A 24,881-nucleotide genomic window follows, 5' to 3' on the forward strand; every position below is an offset into this window, starting at 1 on the left:
AGTCGCTACCCGTCCGAGGCTAAGGAAATGCCGGATGTGCTGAGTAATTGGACCCATATGCTCCACCATGCCACACCACACCATCCCGCCCATACGCTAGCTGTATATATTGGGTGGGCATAGTTTTGGGTGGTTGTGGCTCGTGCGGTGACACACACACACATTCTCTTCCCCTTTTTATTCACTTGCCACAGACGTTACATGCGATTCAGATTTGCAGCAATCGAAATTTGGTGATTGCAAAAACTGAGCGAAATATTTGAGGTTTGGCTTTGTAAGGGGTATGCTAAGAACTGGATTGAAACACTGGTTACTAAATTGAAAATTGTTTAAAACTGAAAGAGTAAGGGAAGAGCTTGATAGGGCTGTATTCGACTAGTAAATACCCAGAGCGTAAAATGCAACGTTTGCTGAGACTTTGAAGAAGTTCGGATCTAGAAGTAAATGCTTTACGTAATTCATTGAGCTCCCAGCGCATAAGACAAACTGAAGTTTTTTACTCCTTACAAGAAGTTTTTATCGAACTATAAGATATTGAATACAAGATATATATAGAATTCGCTCATTCAATACAGAAACAATATGAAAGATCTCTAGCTTCTATTGTCTCCAATTAATGCTCTGAGAGATCAACTCAAAATGCTGATATTTATCGATAATAATCATCAAAAGCATATCTATCTAGTATTTCTCGGATAAGACAAAGAAAGGAGGAAGCATAGAGAATTAGTTGTACAGTTCGAAATACTTTACTCAAACAGTTCATCCTGTTGAAGAATAAATACATGGTGCCTGTCATACATTTCTCTATCTGTTACATGCACTTTGACCAATCCAATAAACGCAGTGGAAGGTTTATGAAGACAACAGGAAGAATGCAATTGCTTGGGGATCAGTTGATGGCAAAACTTCAATCAAAACAGTTATGTTGTGTGGTTGAGCTTATGTTGTTGTTGATGTCAAGAGCATGCAGTTTCTGGTTTTCGAGCAGATGACAGTGAACAGAGCTAGTTGACCAACGAAGACAAAGTCAATATCAATAATAGTGCTAAAAGTGAGGTTAAACTGGATTTGAACAAAGTGTGAGGTATTTGAGTAGAGCAAACAAAGTTTATAAGCTGAAAGAAAACAATGAAAGCTAAAATGTCAAAAAAAAAAAAAAACGAAAGCTTGTAATGGATTTCAGTTGGCTAAGGCAACTAAAAGTGAGGTTATGTAGTGCTTTGTGACATGAATGCTGAAGCTGAGAGTTACTTTAAGCTTGATGTGATTTAACAATTAGTTGTGCGACAATGAAATGGTTAAATGAATAAAAGTTAGAGAAAAGGAAAATGAATTGTAAAAAGTGAGGTTAGAGTTGACAATCCAACAATCGACTTTAATTGAGTCATTTTTCCAGAGATACTAGAATCTTAGCAAGACAGGCAATCAAAAGCAAGATATAAGTTACATCCTGCATTATCAATTTATGTATATTTATAGAAAATTGCTCCAAGGACTGCCTATACCCTGGTAAAGCAGTATAAATTGCATATGGATTCAAATTAAACAAACCTTAGGCTCAGCCCTGCATTCACATATTTACCCACTCTGCATTTTGCTCTGCCAAAATGTGAGGTTATGTAAGTAAGCGCGCAGTTAGTGTTAGGTTATGTACGACCCCAACTGGGCAATCGAAATGGCGCTCGTTAAAACAGAATCACATTCATATTCATGTGAATGGCCACAAAATTCGAACAATTCGAATTGTCGTTTCATGTGCGCACTGATTCCATTTGGTTTGCAGCCACGTAATGCCCATTTAAATGAACTCCCACCCCATCAATTATCGGTCGGTTGTGTGGGGAGTTCGCAAATAAAGTGGCGATTGGATATTACAACTTTCCGGTCACTGCATTTCTGCAAAGTTCACAAAAAAAAAAAGAACTACAAATGCAAACAACATGAGGAACCCCACCAGTGCCCAGCACCAGCTGCATGCTCTCCCCTTTGGCGCTCAACTTCTGCTCCCACAAGCAGAACAGAAAATTTTCACAATGTTCGCTCAACTGTAGTGGCAAAAAAAAAAAAAAAAAGGGTTTCGAGGCGTCGAGTGTCGTCGTCGTGTAGTGTAGCCAAACAGGAAGTCGCACGGCGAGAGAGAGAGAGAGAGAGGGGTATGGTGGGTGTGTGTGGGAGCGAGGTGGCGCACATTTGTCAACATGTGTACAATTGCGAGCATTTAAAACTCTGGGCCCTCGGCCTTGGCCAGCGGCCACAAATGAATTTATTTATTTTACGGTTTGACCCACGCCATTTATGCTCGCTCAGCCAATGACGCCAAGAAAAAGAGTCTATGGGTTTTGGCTCAATGTGTGATATGTAGAGCTCAGTAGAACTTTGTCTGATGTGAAGCAGAAGAAATTCTCTGTATGTATCTATAGCTATAGGCTGGAAATCCAATATCGTTAGTGTATATAGAAAATCTCATTGGGATTCCCAAAAGACTTCCATATATTTATATTTCAGAGCCTTATACCAGCTCAAATGTCACATCTCGCACAATATTTGAACTGATACTGCTTACCGATAACTTCCACAGCAGCTTAAATTTGAGTTATCGATAACAGCAGTACTCATGTCTAGTCAGTCTGAGATTTCTAAAGCACTTCCATATATTCCTATTTCAGATCCCTTGTGCAATACTCCAACAGCTACTGTTTAAATTTGAGTTATCGATAACAGCAGCACTTATGTCTAGTCAGTCTAAGATTGCTAAAATTGCTAAAACACTTCCATATATTCCTATTTCAGATCCCTTGTGCAATACCCCAACAGCTACTGTTGATCGATAACTTCCACAACAGCTCAAATTCGAGTTATCGATAACAGCAGCACTCATGTCTAGTCAGTCTAAGATTGATAACATTGCTAAAATAATAAATCTCTTGTGCAATATTCCAACAGCTACTACCAATCGATAACTCTCGCAGCAACATAAATTTGAGTTATCGATAACAGCAGCACTCATGTCTAGTCAGTCTGAGATTGCTAAAATTGCTAAAACACTTCCATATATTCCTATTTCTGATCCCTTGTGCAATATTCCAACAGCTACTGTTTATCGATAACTTCCACAGCAACACAAATTTGAGTTATAGATAACAGCAGCACTCATGTCTAGTCAGTCTAAGATTGCTAAAATAATAAATCCCTTGTGCAATATTCCAACAGCTACTACCAATCGATAGCTCTCGCAGCAACATAAATTTGAGTTATCGATAACAACCGCATTCATGTCTAGTCAGTCTGAGGCTGTTGCTCCTGCACTGAACACACTCGCGATTTGCTTTAGCAATAAATACATATAGAATAATTGTCATCTCCTTTGCATATTTGATTACCCTTATCTATCCTCTGCCGCTATCCGAGCGAGTATGCAGCCGTCGTTGCGGGTCGATTGCAACAGTTTGTATTTGTTTAATTTCATTTTACAATTTACATTCAGTTTGCATAGCAAACAATTTATGTGCTGCACGCCAGGGCCAAAGATGCGTCTCTGTCGCACACCCTCTACCTCTCTCTCTCTGTCTGTCTGTCTGTCTGTCTGTCTGTCTGTCTGTCTGTCTGTCTGTCTGTGCAACCCCCTTTTGTGGAGGCTGCCACAGTTGGTTAGGCTGTGTGCATCTGCTTTTGACTTTGGTGGTTGCGACGACAATCAAATTTATTGAGCCAGCGCCGTGAAGTCGTCAGGTTAGGTCAGGTGCTGTCGTGAGGATCCTTTCGATCTGCCTCACACACACACACAAACACACAGAGAAATATTTAATTAAAATTTATGGCGCACAACCCCCAGGGTGCAGCCACCCAAAGGCCGACATCAGCAGTCAGCCAAGCGATGACACCCTTCATGCAATCCCAGAGCCGCAAAAGCCTGGACCGTGCGCCGTTTGCAGTTGACTTTTGTAACAGCCACGCCTCCGTCGTTCTACGCCCTCCGCCACTTGAAACTTTGTGCTCCCAAATGTCTCATTGACGGCCATTTTTAATGGTCTGCACTTGAAGCACAGCAAAAATTACAAAAAACCAAACAAACAAACAAAAACAGGCATAAATCTGCCGAAAAGGGCAATGCTCGACTAGCCGAATACCGCGTAGAAAAAGGAAAACCTGCAAAGCTCAACAGAAAACGATGTTTAATGTGCTCTAAGGTCTGGCAGCACAACTACCCCATTCACACCCAATGGACTACAGGGTATTGCATATAAATGCAGCAAACTCGGAGGCGCACAATGCACATGTGAGCTATTAAAGAAGCAGGAGGAGGAGGAGCAGGAGTAGGAGCAGGAGCAGGAGGCAGGAAAACGTTGCAACGTTGTATATAAATAAAATTGAGGCTTGGGCATTGGGGGTAATGGGCAGCGGCTTGGAGTGCCTGGGAGTGGCTGGATAAAGTAATTGAGCTGTGGCAGCTAGGTGGAAATTTACCTGTAATTGCGCCCCAGAGCAAACAAATCAATTGAGCGTGTCAAAAAGGTCACGCAGAGTGAAGCCAGTTGCTCAGATAATTGAAAGCTCCCGCTGCCAGCGCTCACTTAATCAATCAGCTAAACAGTCGATCAATCAATCAGTCAATCAGTCAATCGAAGGAACGCACGAACAGCAGCAGAGCAGCGGACGCGCTGACTCCTTGAGGTGTGTGTGATTCAGTTGCCAGCTAATTGCAATTAGTGTGCGCGACTTTGACAGCTACTTCGACAACAGCAGCAACAGCAACAGCAAGGATAACAACAACAGCACCAGAGCAACAAGGATAACAATAGCAACAACAACAACAGCTATGGAAATAACAACACAAATAGGCAGCTAGGTCAAGCTGTTGCCTGGGGTTAAGGGTTAGGGTTAACTTGTCAAGTGCAATACTAAGCAAAACAAAGTCGCTGTAGCGCTGCAGTGGGGCATGCTCGACTTGAAGATACCTGGCACGACACTGAGTTTGAGTTGAGAGATAGAGATAGAGATAGAGATAGAGATAGAGATAGAGATAGAGATAGAGATAGAGATAGAGATAGAGATAGAGATAGAGATAGAGAAGAGATAGAGATAGAGATAGAGATAGAGATAGAGATAGAGATAGAGATAGAGATAGAGATAGAGATAGAGATAGAGATAGAGATAGAGATAGAGATAGAGATAGAGATAGAGATAGAGATAGAGATAGAGATAGAGATAGAGATAGAGATAGAGATAGAGATAGAGATAGAGATAGAGATAGAGATAGAGATAGAGATAGAGATAGAGATAGAGATAGAGATAGAGATAGAGATAGAGATAGAGATAGAGATAGAGATAGAGATAGAGATAGAGATAGAGATAGAGATAGAGATAGATCTTTGAAGGCAACAGGTTCGTCCTTTTGGCTTTTACATTCACTTTTACAGCAGCAATATACCCTGTAAAAAGCGTGTAATACAATGAAGCTCGCCTGCAGCACTTGCAGCTGAAGCTGTCGAGGCTTAGGCAAGCTAAGCGCAGGCTAAAAACTTTACAAGTAAAGACAGCTAGAGATTGGCTTAGTTGCTGTCAGCTACAAAGCATTTGACAGGCACTTGAACTTGTAAATGCCAAATTGATTACAGGCAAGTGTAAGAGACTTAACTGACTGGCGGGATTTACTACTCACTATGCTACATAAACTCAATATCAGTTAATATTAAGCATGGGGACAACTACCAGACTTTGCTGTACGTAAGGTAACATGCGAATTTAACATGAACTTTAGCAAGAACATTAAAGAGTTGAGCTTAAAGCTGTTTGGAGCAACTCTTCTCAGTCTTTGGCTTGACAAATATTGTAAGATTTGTGAAAAGTTTCGACACGGCTAGTTGATTGTTGGCAGCTCTGTTTTGCAGAGTTGCCAGACTGCGGCAAATTGGTGTAAATGTCAGAGAGTCTAGCGCAGTTTTGAAGGCTACCAAATGGCGTTTCGCAATGCTGTCAATGCAATGCACCCACACGTACACAGACACAACTAAACACACACACACATAGACAGAGAGCCGCGTACAGCTAAGCTTTTGTCAGGTTTCTGTTTAGTTTGGATGCTGCAATCAGCGCAATATGCTACAAAGCAAGAAATGTCACAGGCTGAAGGAGGAGAAGAAGCCACAGAGAAAAAGAGTGAGTGAGAGAGAGAGGGAGCCAGAGAGAGATAGAGATATAGGAAGTAAGGTAACGAGGGTAGGGGCAACAGAGGCAGAGCTAGAGCCAAGCCAGCCAGTTTATATTTCCTGGCCAGCACACACACACACACACACACACACACACACACACACGCACATACATGAACAAAGTGTGTCAAAGCAAATGTGGCATGTGGCAACATGTGGCCACAGACAGTGGCTGAGCAAAGTCGTGGCCCGCGTTGGGCTTTTGCATTTGGTGTCTTTTGTGCATGTGGCTCGGTTCGGCCGGATGGATGATGGGGCCTGGGCGCGTTGCCAAAGTGCCTGCGGTTATGCGGCAATGTGGTGCACTAGCTATAGCTGTAGCTGTGGCTGTGCCACCAAGGCTGTGCTTGCAGCGTGCAATGTTACGAAACTGAAACCGAAACTGAAACTGAAACGAGCCGCATTAACGCCGCCTTTAAAATTTATGATATTTACTTGAAGCAGCAGACGCCAACGACGACGGCGACGAGTGGAGACGGAGGGGGGAGGGGGGCGGCAGGTGTAGGCGCTGCTCGTTGCAGGTGCACGCTGTATTGTGGCCACGTGCCAGCAGCCAACGGCTGGCTGCTTAGCACTGCCTCCACCTCTGTCTCTGTCTCTGCCTTTGGCTCTGCCTCTGCCTCTGCCTCTGCCTCTGCTTGTTCGCTTTGGTTATGCATTTTTTATGGGCTCACATCAAAGCCAACTAACTTGGCAATCAGAGCAGCTGCTTGGCCAGGCCAATGAGGCAGCTGCCTCGACGATTCAACGATGACTCATCGCCCTCGGCCATTGCACTGACTTGCCACATACCCTGTAATTGGACTGTCATGGAGCTGCTAAGCTAGCCATCTTGTGGTGTGGAGTGGTTTGGGTTTGCTGTCAGTAATCTTACTTTGTATTAAGCGAATCGGAAGCGAAAAGTTTCTTGAAGACTTATGATGTAATCTTCTATCTCTCTCTCTCTCTCTCTCTCTCTCTCTCGTTGACTCTCTTTGAGTAGCTCTTATCTATGCACTCTATATACCTCTCTTTCAATCTAAGCTTCATTTCGAAATCTCGCTTTCTTTCTCACTCTCATTCCTTGCATCTCTGTGTTTCTCTTGCTCTGTCTTTATATCTTTCATCATCTTTTCATTTTTAATATATCTCTGTCTCTGTCGCATAATCTTTGTAAATCTATATTTCCCTCTATGCTCCTTTATCTATCGAATCGCTATCTCTTTCTCGTTGTCTGTCTCTCTTGCTCTCTCTTTCCCTCTATCAGCATGCTCTACTCTTTCGTTGCATCAATATCTTACTTTGACTCGCATTCGATCTCTTTAATCTTCTACTTAGCTTTACTTATATCTCTCTCTCTGCCTCTCACTCTCTTTATATATCAATAAGTCTGTCAATTCCTGCTTCTCACTCGCTCTTTCGCTTCATGCTCACTTAACCGAGCATAATATCAGTTTGAGTCCAGGTACACCTCTTGCACTGCTGCGAACCTCTTGCATACTTCATGGGGCGCGCAGAGATTATGAGAGGGCGCGTGCGGGAGGACAGGTGAATGTGGCATATTATGCACACTAACCAACTGCCTTCATTCACTATGATTGGCCTTTCAATTTCAAAGCAATGCCCCAAAGGCCCCAGCAAAGCAGATGCAGAAGCAGAAGATAAAGCTGAGGCCAAAGCAGCTGCAGCAGCAGCCTTCACATTCATTTTCTTGGCTGGCAAAAGTTTTTTCCTTGGCTGCATTTGGGTTCCAGTTAAAGTTCTCAGCTCAGTGCCGCGCCGCCCGTGCACCTGTCAACACCTGAGCTGAGCTGAGCTGAGCTGAGCTGAGCTGCCGCCGCCTTTACTCCTTTCGCAAGGCGTTCGCGTCGCTTTTTGTAATTTTCTTAAGTGTTTGTCTGTCTGCCCGATAAAATTATTAGCAGCCATGTTCTGTCGTCGCTGCTGGATTGATTTTACTGCCGGCGAGGAGGACTATGTCGTGTGCGCCGGTCCCTGCGCCCGGCCCTATCACGCCACCTGCGCCGCCGTCCCACGGGAGCTGGCGCGTGAGTTACGACGCAGCAGCTCAAACAACTTTGACACAAACTTTTCCAGCTTCGGCTTCGGTTTGGGCTTGGGCTCTGACTCAGGTTTGGGTCGAAATGCCGGCTCCGGTTCCAGTTCCGGCACCGGCTTGGAATGGTACTGTCATAATTGTCGTCAACTTTATCGCCTGCAATTGTACTTTGAGGTATCTATAAGAAAAACGATACAGATACAGATACAGATACAGATACAGATACAGATACAGATACAGATACAGATACAGATACAGATACAGATACAGATACAGATACAGATACAGATACAGATACAGATACAGATACAGATACAGATACAGATACAGATACAGATACAGATACAGATACAGATACAGATACAGATACAGATACAGATACAGATACAGATACAGATACAGATACAGATACAGATACAGATACAGATACAGATACAGATACAGATACAGATACAGATACAGATACAGATACAGATACAGATACAGATACAGATACAGATACAGATACAGATACAGATACAGATACAGATACAGATACAGATACAGATACAGATACAGATACAGATACAGATACAGATACAGATACAGATACAGATACAGATACAGATACAGATACAGATACAGATACAGATACAGATACAGATACAGATACAGATACAGATACAGATACAGATACAGATACAGATACAGATACAGATACAGATACAGATACAGATACAGATACAGATACAGATACAGATACAGATACAGATACAGATACAGATACAGATACAGATACAGATACAGATACAGATACAGATACAGATACAGATACAGATACAGATACAGATACAGATACAGATACAGATACAGATACAGATACAGATACAGATACAGATACAGATACAGATACAGATACAGATACAGATACAGATACAGATACAGAATCCGTATTCAGATTTCGTTCTTCCTCATTATTTTAATCGCCTCCCCTTGCTCTCCATGCACTTTTCCACACACTTCAGCCATAATTGTTGTTGCTTTGCAGATTTCCATATTGTGCACTGCCACGCCCACTGTCGCTCAATCTAAGGGCCCGCCCACCTGGTCGACTGTGCACTTGACAAACAGATTTCCAGCGGCGTCGCCATTTTTAATTGTAACTGTAATTTAGCTATTGTGCTTCAACACTTTTGATGACGCAGCGTGTTGCCCCATCTCTCTCACACTCTGCCTCTCTCTCTCGCTCTCTCTTTTGTTCTATGTTAGCACAGCTGGCAGCACTTGGCGTATGTGCGTCGTGTTCTTTAGCTCAACTTGAAATTGTTATTTTTAGCATACAAATTGCGTGAAGCCTCTCTCACTCTGTACCTCTCTTTTTCTAACCTCTCTCTCTCTTTTTTGCAGATTGCCATCTGTGATGATTACAGCCTGCCTGTAGACTTTGTTAAGAAACGACCGTCCAGTTTCGATCCCTGCCTGGCCGAGGCAATACCAACGAATCCGGAGCATTGGATAGCGCCGAGTCCACAAACTGAATTTGTAAGTCTGACTGAACAATGAACTAGTTCCGAAATATACATAATATTCAAGCTTACTCTATGGGTTTCTTTTAAGAAATTTCAAAATATATAATTTAATATAAAATTTAATCTAGAGTTTGGGCAATGAATGAACTAGTTCGCAAATGAACGATTTACTTCTGCCATGAACTGAACTACTAAGTGAACACATGGAAATTTAAATAAAAGCAAATGAAATTTAACGTAGGCAGCGTCTGGAGCATTAAAGCTCTCAATGGAATGAATGAAATCTTTGACAGACTTTGAAGTGTGGGATGCAGCTGGAGATGGAGATGGAGATGGAGTTGAGGCTATAGCTGGGAGGGAACTGGATGCCAGTGTGGGCTGGCATTGGTAAAAAGCCCTTGGGCAGCTAATTGATAAACTGCACGCACCGACGGACGAGGACGACGGACAAGGACTACGGACGACAACGATGAGGACGTCGAGCGCATCGGCAATGCGCTAATGAAAAGCATGAAAAGAATTTTTCTCATTGCTAGCAATGTTCGACGTACTCGAATGAGTCCCCCCGCACCCCTCTACCCCTTATACCTCCTCAGATTGGCGAGCCTTTTGATTATTTAACCGGAGCGAACAAAGCGTCGCTCAAACAATGCACAAAGTCTATTGGCTAAATATTGCGAAATAGCTGGAAAAAAATACAGCAAATAGCCAACCCTCAGCTCCTGCTCCTGCTCCTCCTGCTGTTGCTGCCCAGCGGGTGGTCAGCCATAAAAAGCGAGCTGAACAGGCCTGAGATACTAAATATTATGAAAATGTATATGTGAAGGAGGAGTGTGTGTGAGAGAGAGAGAGAGAGAGAGTGAGGCAGAGACTGAGAGAGCGGGCACAGGGCGTGTGCGAGGAGTCTGCAGCAAATGTTGCCACAAATCAAATGCCGTTGCCTGCGCCACTGCCACTGCCCCTCGGCTCTGGCTCTGCTCCACATGCGGCACGTAACCCCGCCTGCCAAAAATCTCGGCCCGTTATCTCGAGAGTCCGCAAAACAAAAATTACGTTACGGCGCTCTTTTTTAGATACCCGTTCAGTGCACTGAACAGAGCGAGCATATTGGCTTGCCCGAGTATGGATAGAAAGCGATTGATTATTGGAAATGTGCACAATATACATGCGTATATAGGTATGCTTATATATGTATATTGTATGTGTCTACCCCGGAACTTTGGCAGTTTGGTCACTTTTTGTCTTAATGAGCCCTATGTTAACTGAAAGCCTTAACGAACCTGTTTGATAGAGCTTCATTGACTATCCCGTTCACATCTCGGGACTATGTTCCTCTCTCTCTCTCTTATCTCTCTCTTCCTCTCTCTCTCTCTCTCTACCTTTCTCTTATTCGTTATCGCCCTAACCCCGTCTCTTCCTATCTCTACCTCATTCTCTCCCTCTTCCTTCCTCTTTCTCTCCCTCTCTCTTCCTCTTTCTTTCCCTGTCTTTTCCTCTCTCTTCCTTTCTCTCCCTCTCTCTTCATATTTCTTCCTCTTTCTTTCCCTGTCTTTTCCTCTCTCTTCCTCTCTCTCTCTCACTTTACGTCGCTCTCTCTCTATCTCACTTTTCCTCTCTCTCTCTATCTCTTTCTTCCTCTCTCTCTCTTTACCTCGCTCTCTCTCTCTCTCTCTTCCTCGCTCTCACACTCGCTTCCTCTTTTTTTATCTCTCTCTACCTCGCTCTCTCCCTCTCCACCTCGCTCTCTCTCTCTTCCTCTCTTCCTCTCTCCCTTTCTCTCTCTCTCTCCATCTCTCTTACATGCCAGAGCTGAGAAGTATATTGCCATTGCATGAGCTCATTCGGTTCATTCCTGAATCTGACTCACATTCAAAGACGTCATTACTGACTTGACAAATGAGCGAGTATTGTGCAGTCAGTGCCGACCGATTGTTGTAATCTCTATGCACATTTGGTCTGTCTCTTGTTTTTTTCGTGGCTGTCGTTTGGAATTTCGGTTTTTATGGCCGCATGCGAAATATTTGTGCTCGTATTGTGTGTGTTTTGTTGTGCCTCGTTGTTATCCTGTGTGTTGCTGCTGTTGTTGTTGTTGTTATTGTCCTTTTGCATATTGGTCGTAAAGTGAAAGCGAGAGTGAAAGCGGCTGCTGCGTCGCCATGGCAGCGCATAAAAAATGTTGCTCTGCCACTTGAATTTCTTTTTATTGAAATTTGTTTAGCCGCAAGCCCCCGAGATGAGTGTGTGTGTGTGTGTGTGTTTGTGTGTGTTAGTGTTGTAAATGTGGCCGAAATTGCGCAGCAAATGTTTTCATTGGCTCGCAGATTGTGCTGTGGCTGCCTCACGCAGAGTTGCCCAATTGGCAAAATATTCACATTCGATTCGTTCTAGTATTCACAAATACTTACTGTGAATAGCGAATGAGTGTGATTGAATATTGAGTTGCCAGCATTGTTGGCCATATTCAACATGTTAAGCGGCCAATTAACTGACGAGTTTTGGCCATTTTTCTGTTTCAGTTTGGCTTTCGTAAAGGTTTAACTGGCTGGCCTATTTGTGGGGTTCTTCTTCTTCAAGTTACTTGTACTTCGATTAGCTTCTCAATCTTACTCTTTTGCTCTCTAAGTCTATCTCTCTATAGATCTGAATCATTTTCTCTCTTTTTTTCTTTTCTCTGTATCGTATTTGTCTCTCTATCTTCTTTTCGACAAGGTGTCTTCACTTTTTCTCTCTTGTTCACTCTCATGCCCTTTCTTCCTCTCTCTTTCTCTGTCTTCTATACTATTTCTCTCGATCTTAATCTCTATATCTCCTGCTGTCGATCTCTCTCTCTCTATTGCTATGTCGTTCTCTCCCTATGGTATTCTTCTTATGTCTATAGCCCTCTCCTTCTTTCTTTGTTAATCTATTAGGCTTTTCATCTCTCTGATTGCCTCTATTTGCTTATATCCTTTTCTCTCTACCTTCAGATATCTTCTCTTCATCTGTTCTTCCGTTCTTGCTTTCTCTCTGTTTTCTTCGCCCTTTATTTCCATATCCTTTTCTGTCTCTCCCTCTCCCTCTCTCTCTTTCCCTCTCTCTCTCTCTCTCTCTCTCTTTCTCTCTCTGTTCTCTCCTCTATGTATCCACATATTTATCTTTGAATTGCGATCCATTCGTAAACGTTTTACTGGCTGTTCACATTTGGCAATGCAGCTCGTGGCGTTGCTCTACACACAGCGCTATCAGCACTAAGCCGATTTCCCCCCGTCAGTTGAGTGCCCCCCCGCTAAGTGCTCTGCTCCCCTTGTCTCGTTCGCTTTGAGCCGAGCCAATGGCCCAAAGCGTTAACGTTTAGCGCCTCTTCAACTGTTTTCCATGTATGCCATGTCCATTTGGGCGCACGCCTCCCTCTCTCTCTCGCTCTCGCTCTCGCTCTCTGTCTCTCTCACACTGCTTTACAGTTATTAATGTAATTTTTTATCTTATGACTTTTGTTTTGCGTAAACAGCCGCGACGCGTGTTCTCTTCACATATAAAAAGCTGCAGGCTATGCGTGTGTGTGTGTGTGTGAGGGTGTACGTGTGTGTGTGTGTGGGCCATATAAATGCTGGCCATGTTGCTGTTGTTGCTGTTGTTTTTGGCACACGTTTTAATGGCAAACGCGCGCGACATTTTTGCGATATGAAAAACGTCGAAGTAAACGCCCACACCGCACCCCACTGCCCCGCCCCGCCCCATTTTGCTTTAGCCTGCGCCTCTGTCTGGGCTGCATTGTGAAGTGCACTTGGGCAGAGCCGTTGCCAGCTTTAGCCTGTATTACTCTCCATGGAGCAATATCAGCGATAACTCGGCGAAAAAAAAATCAACAACAGCACAACAAAAGCCACCTGTGTGTGTATTGGTGTGTGTGTGTGTGTGTAGCTGCTGCTGCTTCTGTGGCCTTTTTGTTGATTTCAATAACTTGGCTGCGGGCGCCCTGTTTGCTTGTTGCTTGCTGTCACAGCTCACATATTACTCATACGCCGCATTGTCTAGCTTGGCAACTAGAAACAACAAACAAATGAGAGAGAGGGTAGGAGAGAGAGAGAGAGAGAGAGAGAGAGAGAAAGAGAGAGAGGCATGACTCAGGCAATGCTAAAGCCAAAAGGTGAAGTACGAATGCTCTACGACAAGATTATTTTCAGAAATAGACAAAAGAGAATCCAAATGTAAATAATATCGATAACTATCATTAGAGCTGCTGTTAAAGTTATCGACAGATTTATCGCTTGATAGTGTGGACATATTCAAAAAATCTTTTAAAAGACTTCAACTTGGCTTTAACTTGGCAGAGAGAATGCCTGAGCTTGAGCGGGAGTACTAGATCTACTAGATCTTAGGCAAACATCCAGTTGGTTTTTGCTGAGAACTGAAGTAAAGAAGAGTCAGATATCCGATAAGTAGCATCGCATCATCCAAAATGTGAACTCAGACTTAAGGCACAGCTGACAAAGTCAGGGCAGGCATTGAATTGCTTTGCTATTCCAGAATAGAACTTCAATTCTAGATAGATTAAGATATATATATCATATGCTAAGCCTCCATATCACAGATTTAAGTATTGCTGAAATTGATTTCAGCCTAAGTCTTATATGTATAGTCCATATCTTCTAGTTTCACAGTGGTATTATATTTCATATCGTATAACAGTATCCAAAATTCCTCACTCTATAAACGATTTGGCTCTAGCTGCACAACTTTTGAGCTTCAAGTTATGCCAGCCGAGTTTTCCAGGTTGTGAATACCTGTTGGTTGCTCGCTTGCTTGGTTAGCGTATGCAAACACTGCTCAAAAGCAGCAGGGAGGAAGAGGATGGGGGGGCGGTAGTGTGAGTGGGTGTAAGAGAGACAGCGATGCTTGTTAGCTAAGCATCAAGTTGAACAGAATTCGTTCATGTGTGTTTAGAAAATGGCGAAACAGCTCTTAAGTTACGTCTGCTTGCAAATCATCATCATCATCATCATCATGATGAGTATCATGATGAGTATCAGCAAAAGCATTTTCATCAGCCGCAACATCATCTGGCAACGTTTTCATTAATGTTGCCGCATAAAAATCACGTTTCCTGCGCCAACAACAACAACGAAGCTGAAACAGAAACAGAAGCAGAAGAAGAAGAAGAAGCTGCACATGAACAAAGAGCCAGAGACACACACACACACTCATACACACACACTCATTCATCTAACCATTTTGATTGTAGTTTGTCTAGCCTGCCAGCTAAATGCCTCTCACCCCAGCCACGCCCCGCACTGATTGTTAGCAACATTTTGTGGGCGGGAGCCAATCGAAGTCGTGTATGAAAATTCACGTTTGCCAATAATCAAGGGCAAATATTTAAAGAGCAACGAGAGTGTGGCTGTGTGTGTGTGTGTGTGTGTGTGTGTGTGTGTGTGTGTGTGAGTGTTTACATAGATACATATGTGTGTGTGTGTGTGTGTGAGTGTGCACAACATTTGAACAAGATTTAATATAGGGAATGAAGCAAAAGATGATTTTAGTAAAAAACGATTTATATGGAGGCTTAGAGAGGAAGTTAGAGTAGAGAGATAGATAGAGGGAGAGAGAGAGTGAGAGAGAGAGATACATATATATATATATATATATATATATATATATATATATCTATCTAGAGAGAGAGAGAAAGAACAAGAGAGAGAGGAAGAAAAAGAAATAGAGAGAGAGAAATAGAGACAGAGAGAGAGAAGGAGAGAAAGATAGAGTTTGAGAGAGAGAAAGAGAGATAGATAGAGTTGTAGAGAGAGAGAAAGAGAGATAGATAGAGTTGTAGAGAGAGAGAAAGAGAGATAGATAGAGTTGTAGAGAGAGAGAAAGAGAGATAGATAGAGTTGGAGAGAGAGAGAGAGAGAAAGAGGGAGAAAAGGAGAGACGGAGAGAGAGAGATCTAAATATAAAGGCTTGTAAATCTTGCGATATACACATATATCTATGTACATACATACATATATACATATGTATGCTTACTTCATAGTTCAGTCTATATCAATTCTTCTGTTTTTCCACTAAATGTTTTTTAAGGAAGTTGAGAGCTGCTCGACGAGTAAGTCCCGATAGCTCATGGGGATCAGAACTTTTTCGATTTACTCAGAAATTCACATTATCGAAAATGATCAAGAACGAATTTTTTTTTTTCAATAGGATAGATATTTTCTTCGAATTATGTCGACTTTTGGCTTAGCAGTGTACAAATCGACTCTATTGTAGTTGTGGCGTATGCGATAGTTACACTCGGCTCACGCGCTCATCTCTAAATGAGAAGCGCTTACAGTTCAAGTTCAACCCCAAAACCAATATGCCATCTATTGACTGTGTATTGATGTGTATTGGCGTGTGTGTGTGTGTGTTTTGCATTTAAATTTTGTATTGTCTTGCATTTATGAGATTTGAATTGAGTTGAGTTATCAGCAACAGCAGCAGCCACAGCAGCAGCAGCAGCAGCAGCAACAGCCACAGCAGCAGCTGCCCGAGCAACGTGAGCTCAAACAAAGCCGTTGCTACTAGCCACAGCAGAGGCGGTGCTCGAGCAGGGGCTATAAAAAACATATACATATATATAGAGAGGTGTGTGTGAGTGTGTGTGTGTGTGTGTGGCACTCACATTCATTCGATGAGCTGGCGCAGTTGAGGCTTAATTTATGAGTTTCAATTAAAAATTCCTTTCAATTTCAAAGTCCAGCAACAATAGAGTCCAGTGCTTAGTGTAAGCCGACACCCAAAGACCCCCCGCACACACGCACACCCACACACCCCACTCGACCCCCAGCTGCCAGTCTTGGCATCAATTTCCGCAACATGCAACATGGCCCAGCTCCCAGCTCCCAGCTCCCTCTGCCTCAGCTCTGCTTGCAGCGGAAATTTATGTTTAACAATAATGCGCATATTTACGACTCACTCTCTTGCCTTCTCTCTCACTCTCTACATCCCGCTCTCTCTCTCTCACTATGTGTGTGTGTGTGTGCTGTTTATAATGTGCGCACATTAGGGACACGTTAATGTCATTTGCTGGCGTTGTTTGTGCGACCTGCTGTTGCACTTTTGTAATGCTCAGCTATTTGTCATCGTCTGTCGGACATTGTCTCCTCTCATAAATGAAAGATGAACAGCAGCTGAACCATGCTGAACTAAACTGAACTGAACTGAACTGAACTGAAGTGAACTGAACTTGTGCGAAACATGAGCGGAACTCAACTGAACTGAACAACTGTGAATGAGGAAGCAATGGATTGAACAAGACTTCTGCATGACAGCAGATGAGCAATGTGAGAGAGAGACAGAGAAATGGATATACATGTGGAGAGGAAGGAATACAATAAAGCATAATGAAAGAAAATGAGAGAAAGACAAACAAGCAGAGATAGAGATAGGAAGAGAGAGTGTGTGAGAGAGAGTGAGAGAGAGAGACAGAGAGTGAGAGCTAGTGCGAAAGAGAGAAATGATGATAGTGCGATAGGGAATATGAAGAGAACAAGAAGGAGAGACATAAAGAGATGAAAAGCTGGATGGAACGATAGAGAGACACATAAAATGAGAGACGACTAAATAGTAAGAGATAGAGATAGGAAATCATAGAGAAAGAACAAGTGCGGGAGACAGAGGGAGAGAGAGAGATATTAAATCACACATAAAGAATAAGTGTGGAAGAGAGAGAGAGTGAGAGAGATGAAGAGATTGAGAGAAAGGGAGAGAAAGACAAGGAGAGACATAGAGAAAGCAAGAGAGAGAGAGAGAGAGAGAGAGAGAGAGAGAGAGAGAGAGAGAGAGAGAGAGAGAGAGAGAGAGAGAGAGTAAACGAGAGAGATGGACGGAATGAAAGAGACTAGACAAAGAGGACAGGAGAGAAATGCATATAATGTACACAGAGAAAAGCAGGAAAGAGGGAACGAAGGAGGGATAGAGACAGAGACAGAGACAGGCTGAGATATGAATTGAATGCAATGAAATTGAAAGAAAGTATTCCATAGAGTCCGAATCGAAGACTTTAACAGTTCTCTTCGAATACTCGATGTATTCGATAATGCGCGATGATAATATTAACAAATAGCCAGGTCAAGAACTAGTTCCAAAGCATCTAGACAGCTGTGGAGTTAAATTTTCGACTTGATTAATAAGCTCAATTGTGAACTGGCTATGTAGTTCATGTTAGTTATTAGTTCAGCTTTGACTGTTGTTCACCCTGCTCAGGTGGAAGGAAACATGTGGCAGGTGGAAGAGTTTTTTTTTTCTGGTTCAGCTTGATTGCTGCATTTTTTTTCTATTTCTGTGTTGCCGGCATGCGATAAGGGAAACCCTTGAAGCGCTCCATGGGCTGAGAGCTCAACACGCACATTTCGACCACAGGCCACGCCCAGTGGGCGTTTACCACATGACGCATGCACAAATTTTAATTAAACGCCAACAAATTGGAATTGAAACGCAAATCAAATTAGTCGCAACCACAAAAGCAAAAGCAAAAGCAACAACAACAACAACAACGAAAACGAAGCAAGAAAATGGCATAAAATGTTAACTCGTTCGTTTTTTGCATTTGTCTTTTACAGCTGCCATTTAACGAAGCCCAACAAGCGTCGCAGCAACAGCAGCAGCAGCAGCAACAACAGCAGCAGCAGCAGCAGCAACAGCAATCGACTGCAGCAGCAGCTGTGCCACCGCCGCCGCCGCCGCTTGCCTCCTTGGCAACGCTGCCCAGTCAGGCGACCACTGCAGCGGCAACTATTTTGGGCAGCAGCAGCAACAACAACAACAACAGCAGCAGCAACAACACTTGCCAGCAACAGCAGCAACAACAGCAACAGCAGCAATTGCATGCGCACAACAACAACACATTGCCAGCAGCACCGCAGCAACAGCAGCGCGGCACTCTGCAACATCCGCCGCTGCCCAACAGCAACATCAAGCAAGCCTCTGTCAAACTGATCGAGGGCTACTCAGATCCGAAGGACACGCGCCACCACGGCCAGCACAAGAAGGTCTATCACAAGAAGGCCAAGCGTCGCTCGGCGCCATTGCACAAGCAGCGCCAGCATCAGCAGCAGCAGCAGCAGCTGCAAACCTTGCCAACACCGCGCGGACATCAGCAGCAATTGCAGCAGCAGCAGCAGCAACAGCAACAGTTGCTGCATCGCCATTCCACGTACAACAACAACAACGGCAATCACAAGAAGGACAAACGCAACAGCCACTACAATTCAGGTGAGCAGCAATGTAAACTATAACAGCAGCAGCAGCAGTAGTCATCAGCAACATTTAGCTAGCAAAAATTGTAGATAGCAACAAGAACAACAGAGCACAGCAGCAGCAACAGCTAGCAACAATTGCTTGAAGAACATCCCCAAGCTGACATTCACTAGCCAGCAACAGTTGTAGATGAAGATGAGTAGCATTAGCTAACAACACCTTTACACTTTAGCAACAATTGTTAGCAGCAAGAGCTAGTAACATTAGCTACATGAGTCTGCGATCATTAACAGAAGCCAGCAACAGTCATGAGAGCTAGCAACATGTGCTGTTAAGAACTACATCAGTTGGCAACATAACAAAGCTTAGCAGCATTAGCTAACAGCACAAACACCTTAGCAGCATTTCAGCAACAATCGCTGGCAGCAAGAGTAACATTAGCTACATGAGTCTGCGATCATTAACATTAGCTAGCAACAGACAACAGAGCTAGCAACATGTGCTGTTAAGAACTACATCAACTAGCAGCAACATAGCCAATAAAAAGTCGGCAGCATTGGCTGACAGCTTGGCAGCATTTCAGCAACAAAAGTTAACAGCACTCGCTGGCAGCAAGCGCTAGCAGCATGAACTAGATGAGTCCAAGATCAGTAACAGAAGCCAGCAACAGAACATGAGAGCTAGCAACATTAGCTGTTAAGAAGTACATGCATGCATCATTTAGCAGCAACAGAGCCATGCTCTGCAACATCAGCTAACAGCAGAAACACCTTAGCAACATTTCAGCAGGCAGCAATAACTGTGGGCCACATGCTGCCAGCATAATTCAAATTTCATGCTATAATCAAGCTGCACATGTCTTTATAGAGCTAGAAATATTATTATGCAAGAGTTTTACAAGCCAATTACTGTTATTATGTGCATCTGTTTATGTATTAGAGTGATGTCTGCGGCATTTAGTTGCAAATGGCAGCCGACAGTAAAATGTTGCTAGCGATGCAGGCGATAGTTAAAAGCGTTGCATACTTTTGGGCGGCAGTGAAAAATGCGAGAAACTTTACAGTCGACAGCTAGTTTGGGAAAACTATAGCTGTAGCTACATCAGCTGTATTTTTACACATCCACAGGCGTGGCTTTGTGGGCGTGGCAATTAGATGCATTTGGCAGACAGCGCTAACTGCGGTTGCGGCTGCGGCTGCTGAGATCAGCCAGGCGTTAAATGGCAACTGGCAGCCATTCGACTGCGACACAAGGAGCAGGAGTGAAAGACCAGGGCAGAGAGAGAGAGAAAGAGACAGACCGAGAGACAGAGAAAGAGAGGGAGAGTGTAAGGGAGAAGAGAGTAAGGGATAGAGCAAGTAACGCATTGCCGAGCAGCCAAGCGCCTAATAGACTGCGACAGAGACGCGCCAAAAATGCGCAAAAGACGGAAGGGCGGGAGTGCCAAGGGGGATCCAGTCACCGACTGCCCTTTGGCTCGTTCTCATTTGCCTGGCGACTCAATTAACTGGGCGAGGATAGTTACAACAGCGAACGGATTGCGGGCTCGCTGCACTTGCGTCTAATTTCTCGTAATTATAAACAAAAATCTCAACTCTGACAAGCGGCTAAATTGTTCTTGACAGTTTGGACATTGTCTCTGTTGGCACTTAACAAAAGACAACAACAACAACAACGCGGGCTGCCTCAGACTGACTGACTTTAAGATGCCTGCACCTACAGACCTTAGGAAAGTTGGAAAAAGTCTGCGAATATGTTGAATGGAACTGGAAGGATTAATTGATATTTGATGCTAGAGCTGAGGCAACTGAAGTGCAGTTGAAGCATTGTGAAAGTGTTTAGACTTAGTCCCGACTTGAGACGTCAGTCCCGCAGAGTTTGATGATAGAGTTGGAGCTAAGTGAAGCTAGAGGTTAGAATTAGACTAAGGACAATAGTCTGGGCTGGGGTGAGTTAGGCTAGCGAGCAATTAGAATAGAGCAGGATTGGTGGTAGGTCAATGAAGGGCGTAAGATTAGAGTTAGGTAAGGTTTAGGTTAGGTAGGACATGAGTAAGTCTACTTGAGTATTAAAGATGAGATAGATAGGAGTTCGATTTAAACTAGCTATAGTCATAATGGAATCATATGATTTAGATTGTCACTAGCCCCACGTAAGGCTATGTTAACTCAGGTATGGATTGCTTTGGGGTTGGGTCAGAGGTAGGCTCTGTTGATCCTATAAGGGTGTGTATAAGTGCATAAGGGTTTTTATAAGGTGTAAGCTATAGTGTATAGTGTATAGTGTATAAGGTATATAGTGTATAGTGTATAGGTGTAAGCTATATCGGAGTTGAGTTAAGTTAGAATCTCATATGATCTGTGCCTGGGGTGGCTTTAACCAAGGCCTCGCCTAGATCTGTGTTAGCTGCTATCTTACATATATAAGGCTAGGAAACTTTCATGATCCACTAAAATCTAAACTAATATTTTGCATCTGCAGATTCCTCGGCACCCAAGTCCTCTGACGAGGAGGCGGACATAGACGAGGAGGTAGAGCGTACGGCACCGCCAGCAGCAGCAGCAGCCGGAACCGGAACTGGCGTCGCAGCTGGGGACTTGCTCAATTCACCGGACAGCATCTCGGATGATCTAGTCCGTCCGCTGCCCGCTCAACTGCAGCGCAGTCCACGCAAATTGACGGTCGCCCAGGCGGAGCACAGCAAGCGACAGCCGTCGCCGTACTACTACTCGGACTTGCTCAAGACTCGCGACAAGGAGGAGGAGGGCAGGAAGCCGACGCTCGAGCGGGAGCGCGAGGCGAAGCAAAAGTGCCGCCAGTCCACGGCCAGCGAGCCGCCGCAGCAGACTCTCACGCAGCCCCATCGACTGGGCGGCTATCGCAAGAGCAGCAGCCTCGATGCGCCACAATCCCAGCAGCAACAGCAACAACAACAACAGCAACAGCAGCAGCAGCAAGAGGAGCAACTGCAGCCGAAGGGAGAGGAGGCAGAACTAGACAACGATCCAGTCGAGCTCGAGGAGGCCACGTGCCTGACCGAGCAGTCGACGCCGAAGCGCTACAGCTTCACGGAGGAGGGCGTACGCATCATACGCTGTGAGACGCCCAGCACCAGCACCTCGGAGGAGTCCGACTGCAGCGAGTGCCTGAAGCGACGCGAGTGGCACGCGCGTGCCTTGGCGCTGGTGCGCAAGACGTGCAACGTCCAGCCGCGGCAACAGTTGCCCATTGGCAGCGGCGAGTTGCAGTTGCAGCTGCAACATTGCGACGCCGGCGAGGGGGAGCTGCTCAAGTGCTGTCCGCCAGCAATCGGAGGAGTGGGAGTAGGAGTAGGAGGAGTGGGCGTGGGCGTGGGAGATTTAGCGTGCGAGTCGATGCCGCCGCACCGCCTGCTGGGCCCAGCAGCCGTGTGCGGAGCCTGCATACCGACGCCCAACAAGACGATTGGACTGGGCCACGGCGATGAGGACCAGCTGGATGAGCTGGAGGAGTACTTTAGGCCACGCAGCATATTCTACGTGCATCCGCATGGCGTGCACGAATGCGTCGAATGTGCGCCGCCAATTAAGCTAGAGGAGCAGCAGCAGCAGCAGCAAACAACAGGCGTGAAAGAGCAGGAGGAGCAGCAGCAACAGGAAGAGGAGGAGGAAGAGGAGGAGCAGGAGGAGGAACGGGAGGAGGAAGGTGAGGAATACGATTCCGACAACATGGCCAGTCGACGCCGTCAAATCTATGAGACGGCCTTCGATTGCAAGATAGCCAAGTCAGACGATGATCTCGATGAGGTGGATCGCATCACCAATCACTCGGTCTTGCTGCAGCTCAACAGCAATACCAACAGCAACAGCAACAGCAATGGCAACGAGCTATCCGTGCCGTCCAAGTCGCTAAGCAAAAGCCGTCTCGAATGCAAACGCGCCAAGAATAGCAAAAATCAGGCGCTGCAGCAGCAGCAGCCACAACAGCAGCAGCAACAGCAGCAGCAGCAGCAGCAGCAGCAGCAACAACAGCAGCAGCAGGAGTCGCCTGATGGACAGTGTCAGGTGGTGCTGCAGGTGCAGGCAGAGCTCAGTCAGCTGCAGCTAAGCCAAACAGCAGATCAGCAGAATCAGAATCAGCAACAGCAACAGCAGCAGCAGCAGCCGCAGCAACAGCAGCAGCAGCTGCCCACGCGTGGGTACACGCCCTCGCCGCCTTCGACGGCGCCGCTGCCCATCAAGTTTCCGGGCAAGCACGAGCGCTACATGAACAGCATAAAGAGCGCACCGAATCTGCCAGCGACGCAGCCGGCGCATCCGCGACTGCGCGACTTGCGGCTGCCCTTGCAGGCATCGCTGCGCCAGCACCAGCAGCACCAGCAGCAGCAGCAGCAGCAACAGTTGCATCTGTGCGCGAGCAGCAACGACAACAGTCTCACCGACAGCGCCTACGTGAATCCGCCCTCAACAAACTCGAACTCGAACTCGGCTGTTGCCTCCACCTCGGCTTCGTCGCGTCGCCCGCGCAGCTTTGTGCTGGAGTCGGGTCGCGTGCTGGAGCTGCGCCGCAGCGCCCATCACCATCATCATCAGCAGCAGCAGCAACAGCAGCAGCAGCAGCAGCAGCAGCAGCAGCATGGCAAGCAGCAGCACTTGGCCAAGCCCAGGCACAACTACAGCTCCACCGAGAGCATTGCCACCTCCTCGAGCGGCGGCAGCATGGAGTCGTTGCGCAGCAGCACCAGCGAGGGCAATCGCAGCACCTCCAGCTCGGAGTCGCGCCACTCCAGTTCGCTCAGCTCGCACAGCTCCGAGAGCAGCAACAGCAATAGCAACAGCGCCAGTGCCAGCGCCAGTGCCAGCGCCAGCGCCAGCTCGAGTGTCGCCTATCCGCTGCGCGCTCCGGTGCTGCTGCACTCCAAGCTGCACATACTCAGCCCCATATCGGACAAGTCCTCGCAGGAGCCGGCCTCCGAGCAGTCGCAGCAGCCGGCGGCAACGGCAGCTGCCGCTGCGAGCCTGCAGCAGGAGGAGGCCTCGGCAGAGGCTGCGGCCGCTGCGGCTGCTGCTGGCAGCTCGTCTGTGCCTGTCCAGCTGCTGGTGAAGCAGCAGCGCAGTGGCAGCCAGCGGGCAGCGGCGGCGGCGGCGGCTGCGGCTGCGGCGCCCAACAAGGCGCTGCTGCACCTGGCCGACGAGCTGCTCGGCTCGGACAGCGGCATCTCCTTGCACTCGCGCGAGGATGGCAAACCAACGACTCTGGCGCTGCAGCGCCTGACGCTGCCCAAGCTGCAGCTGGGCAATGGCAGCGCCGCAGATACGTCCTCGTCGGCGGCAGCGGGCATCTCCTCGGCGGCCGCAGGGGCTGGCGGCGGTGGCGGTGCAGCTGGATCCTCGGCGCTGCCGCAGGAGCTACGCGACTTGCCCTTCGACATGCCCAAGCTGCGACGCCGCAAGACGCTGCAGCAGGAGGCGGCCTGCACCTCGGGCAGTGCCACCTCCGTTGACCTAGGCGATCTGCCCTTCGACATGCCCAAGCTGCGCAGGCGACTGCGCGCCAACCAGGCGGAGATCAATAATCTGCTGATGCACAGCACCGAATCTAGCGGTATTTCCCAGGCATCCTCCAGCCATTCGATGCGCGACGAGCAGAAGCTGGCCAGCAAGTTGGGTGAGTTGACATGGCCGAGAATCTTTGCTTTAATTACATTTCATTACTTTCAATTACTCGGGCAAATTGCCTGAAAGTAATTGTCAGGGTTATGTAATTACTTTTTACTCTTGATTAGCTGGCAAGTGAAATATTTATCAAAGTTTTTTATCTAAAAAGAAAAAGAATTCATCATATGAATTTTCTTTGAGTAATTAAAGTTATTTGCGAGTAATTAAAACGAAATTCGAGTAATTAAAGTGTTTTCTTAAAGGGCATTTAGATTTA

General features: G+C 45.8%; 2 protein-coding genes across 5 annotated transcripts in view; one reads left to right on the forward strand and one right to left on the reverse strand.

Annotated features, from left to right (window-relative positions):
* The window catches only part of LOC108658056 (endoplasmic reticulum GDP-fucose transporter), a 178,213-nt gene that overhangs the window by 81,614 nt on the left and 71,718 nt on the right, over positions 1 to 24,881 (reverse strand). The gene's annotated exons all lie outside the window — the stretch shown is intronic.
* hwt (SH2 domain-containing adapter heavyweight) overlaps positions 1 to 24,881 on the forward strand; it is a 76,100-nt gene that overhangs the window by 50,134 nt on the left and 1,085 nt on the right. For 3 of the 4 annotated variants that reach the window (XM_089265115.1, XM_089265113.1, XM_089265114.1), the window contains exons 5-7: positions 9,634 to 9,768; positions 18,332 to 18,983; positions 21,450 to 24,614. In XM_089265115.1, coding sequence (XP_089121241.1) covers positions 9,634 to 9,768; positions 18,332 to 18,983; positions 21,450 to 24,614 — 3,952 coding nt within the window. Of the gene's footprint in view, positions 1 to 7,989; positions 8,422 to 9,633; positions 9,769 to 18,331; positions 18,984 to 21,449; positions 24,615 to 24,881 lie in introns of those variants that run through there. The other variant, XM_089265116.1, reaches the window with a different exon arrangement.

The sequence above is a fragment of the Drosophila navojoa genome, chromosome X (assembly GCF_054131105.1).
Source record: "Drosophila navojoa isolate 15081-1374.11 chromosome X, UAZ_NAV_1.0, whole genome shotgun sequence".
Classification (NCBI taxonomy): Eukaryota; Metazoa; Arthropoda; class Insecta; order Diptera; family Drosophilidae; genus Drosophila; species Drosophila navojoa.